Genomic DNA, 3,459 nt, shown 5'->3' on the forward strand with positions numbered 1-3,459 from the left:
GATCCCGGAGATATCCAGCGACATGGTGAAGGCCCTACAGTGTGAGGACTCTGGGGAGCACAGGCCTCTAAGAGGCCCAGCTCAAGGGGGATTTTGCAAGTCTCTTGAGACCCAGAGGGAAGGACAAGGTGGGGGTCCCCTCTGAGCTGTTCCAAGCCACAGAGAATTTCCTTTTATTTGGAGGAAGCGGGAGTTCTTCTTTCGTAATGTGAATGTCAGAGATTCTGGACCCACCGGTGACTAAGAGTGTCTGGGGCTCGTGGGTGTCGCGAAGTGCTTAAATACTCGGCCCTCCTGTCATCCGGTGATTACAGACACCTGAGCTGGGACACATAGGACAAGAGCATGGCCAGCCTGAAGATTCTGTTCCTGGCTGTGCTTGTCCTCCTTGCTATGACACTTCAGGCAACTGAGGCAGGTGAGGCTGGGGAGAGGGAGGACTTCCCGTAGAGGCCAGGGTCAGACACTGGGGTATCTTCCTCATGTAGCGGAAAGAGGAGCGGACTGAGAGCAGATGACCCCGGTCTGCCGCTGGCTCCGGACTAGTCATGTGGCTTCTCTGGGCCTCGGTTTACACATCTGTTAAATGGGTAGTCTTTTATTTTTTAGTTTATTATTTATCTTGACAGAGAGAGAGAGAGAGGGAGCATGAGCACAAGTGCTGTGCCAACAGCACAGAGCCTGATGCGGGGCTCGAACTCACAAACCTTGAGACTGTGACCTGAGTCGAGATCAAGAGTCGGATGTTTAACCGACTGCCACCCAGGCGCCCTAAATGGGTAGTCTTGAAGGCCTGGAGTCTAGGATCTGTCTCGGCTGGGTGGGGGGCTGTGGTGGACATGGCCTGCTGTCCTTCTACTCCAGAGAACTCAAGCATAGGTTGCTTGGGGTGTGGAGAAGGAGCCACCAGAAGGAGCCATGTGGGATGGGACAAGGAAGGAGCTGGCATGAGGGATGTCCCCTTGGAAAACTGGTCCTGCTCTTCTACCACTACATTTTTGCTCCAGAACCTGCCCTCAACACCGAGGCCTTCCCTTCCCTTCTCCATCTCAGTGTAAATCCTCCTGCCCTGTGTTGGATAAGGGCACGAGCACTGGGCTGGGAGACGGGCAGCCGTCTTTGGGTTTCCTGAGGGCTTTTCCTGCATCGAAGGCCCCATAACTTGGTGCCATTATCACCCCTTCCACCGGAGGAGGAAACTGGGCCTCGGAGACGTTAAATGACTTGCCCAGGAAGGCCTGGTGACTCAGGGCAGAGCAGGCCCCGTACCCAGGTCTGCATGACTGGACTCTGCCCGAGTCCTTATCCTGACTCTCCAGAGTCCCGCTGTGTGACTCTGGGCAAATCGTCTCCCTCTCTGGATCTCAGCCTCCCCGCGTGCACCGTGAAGGTCACGGGAGGCGTGAGCCGCAGCAGACTTCTTGGATTGCCCGGGGACTCGTCAAGACGCGCGTGGGACTCAGCAGGGCCGGGGCTGGGCGCCGAGCATTTCTGACAAGCTCCAGGTGACACTGATAGCGCTGGCCCACGGACCTCGCCTGCAGTAGCCAGGGCTTCGTCCTGTGCAGAGTCTCTGGGTCCCGCCTAGAGGTCCCGGGCATCGTTGAATCTCAGTGGTTGTGAATCCCCCTGCCTCCACCTGACCGACCCGGATCGGAGACACTGGGCCCTCAGTGTCCCTCAGAGACCCCGAGAATGGGGACTCCGGGGACTCGGAGTCCTCCGGGCACCGGCCTGCCACACGGGAACAGAAATGCCGGCTCAGAGGCTGGGGCTGAGAGCCACCCGTCTGTGCCCCGCCGGTGAGTCTTCTGCACGTCTCCCTCCTCCAGGCCCCTACGGCGCCAACGTGGAAGACAGCGTCTGCTGCCGAGACTACTTCCGCCACCCCCTGCCTTCTCGCATGCTGAAGTATTTCTACTGGACTTCAGACTCCTGCCGGAGGCCCGGCGTGGTGTGAGTACGGAGCTGGGGACGCAGGGGCTTGGAGAGCCTGCCGGGCTGGCTCAGGAGGGCCCAGGAGCAGGTGGGTGGGCAGACCCTAGGACGGGAGGAGTGCAGCTGGTCTCCGTCCTTGAAACGGCTCGGCCCAGCCTGGGGGTGTACCGAGAAAAAAAAAAAAAAATCATGCGATCATTCAACAAATTATTTTGGACGCCTACTGCCTGCCAGGCGGCCTGCCGGGTTCCGGGATGCAGAGCTGAATGAGCAGGGCACCAGCTGGCGGTTTACACAATCCAGTGCCTAGTGCGTGGAGGCAGCGCAGAGCCGTAGCGCGGGGTGCTCCCATCAGAAGCATCTGGGGCCCATCCTCCCCAGCACCCTGGGAGTTGGCGGAGGCAGCCTATTCTTACCAGAAGAAGGCTGAGGTGACAGAGAGCGCGTCCTACGGCCAGGCGTGGTTCTGGGGTGACCGTGCTAACTCGGGTAACCCTCCCCGCAGAACTACTAGGAGCGCGATTATTTCTGTTTTTTTTTTTTTTCTAAGTTTATTTCTTTGAGAAAGAGACCGAGAAAGAGTGTCAGTGGGGGAGGGGCAGAGAGCGAGGGAGAGAGAGAGAGAACCCCAAGCAGGCCCTGCGCTGTCAGCAGGGAGCCCGAGGAGGGGCTCGATCTCACAAACCGGGAGATCACGACCGGAGCCGAAATCAAGAGTCAGACGCTCAACCGGCTGAGCGCCTCTGTTTCCGTTTTACGAATGGACAAAGAGGTGCAGGGAGGGGAAGTGATTTGCTCCAGGCTGCCCTGTTGGAACCAGGACTCCTGGGTCCTTGTCCAGGGCTTTCTCCTGGGGTTCTTTTTCTCCTTTGCCTCTTTTCCTCCATTTCTTTACTTCCCTTTCCTTAGCCTGGAGCCCGGGCCTGTGCCTGCCACTGGCCAAGTGACGGGGCCTGTCCCTGGGGCTCCAGCTCCTCCAGACTGCGGCCTGCCAAGCCCCTCACCAGGGTGTCTGGGCTTAGGGGCTCATGACCCCCTTCGGGGCTCCTTCATTATGTCTTCATTTGCTCCTCCTTACTTCTTGACCATCCCTCACGGTGGGCGGGGGGGGGGGGGGGGCTGCAGGTGAATAACAAAGAAGGCTGAAGTGGGTTTTTGTCACTTTGACTCTGAGCCTCCGTTTCCCCATCAGTGTAACAGAAGTGATCACCTTCATTTATTTTTATTTATCAGACATGTAGAGAGTGCTTGCTAAGTGCAGGCACTGTTACAACCACTTTATTAATATGAACTCATTTAATCCTTGAAACAGCCTTATGTTGTAGGTAGTGTTATGATCCCCTTTTTGCAGGTGAGGAAATGGGCCCAGAGAGGTTTTGGGGCCTCTTGAGTGTCACAGGGCACAGTAATAGTAAGTGGAGGGTGTGATGCTCGATGCCTGACATAGCCAGAGCTTCTAGCTTCATGGACAAGCTCTTCAGAGGCAGGAAGGGAGCAGGGCTGGGGGGGGGGGGGGGGGGG

At 57.5% G+C, this 3,459-nt stretch overlaps 1 protein-coding gene across 2 annotated transcripts in view; it reads left to right on the plus strand.

Annotated features, from left to right (window-relative positions):
* The first annotated feature begins 232 nt into the window (after positions 1–232).
* Positions 233–3,459, plus strand: part of CCL22 (C-C motif chemokine ligand 22) — a 6,229-nt gene continuing 3,002 nt past the window's right edge. Inside the window, exons 1-2 of one of the 2 annotated variants that reach the window (XM_040498105.1) lie at positions 233–418; positions 1,833–1,956. In XM_040498105.1, coding sequence (XP_040354039.1) covers positions 346–418; positions 1,833–1,956 — 197 coding nt within the window. In that variant the 5' untranslated portion in view covers positions 233–345. The remainder of the gene's footprint in view (positions 419–1,832; positions 1,957–3,459) is intronic. The other variant, XM_040498106.1, reaches the window with a different exon arrangement.

This window comes from Herpailurus yagouaroundi, unplaced genomic scaffold (genome assembly GCF_014898765.1).
Source record: "Herpailurus yagouaroundi ecotype Mexico unplaced genomic scaffold, PumYag 190, whole genome shotgun sequence".
Classification (NCBI taxonomy): Eukaryota; Metazoa; Chordata; class Mammalia; order Carnivora; family Felidae; genus Herpailurus; species Herpailurus yagouaroundi.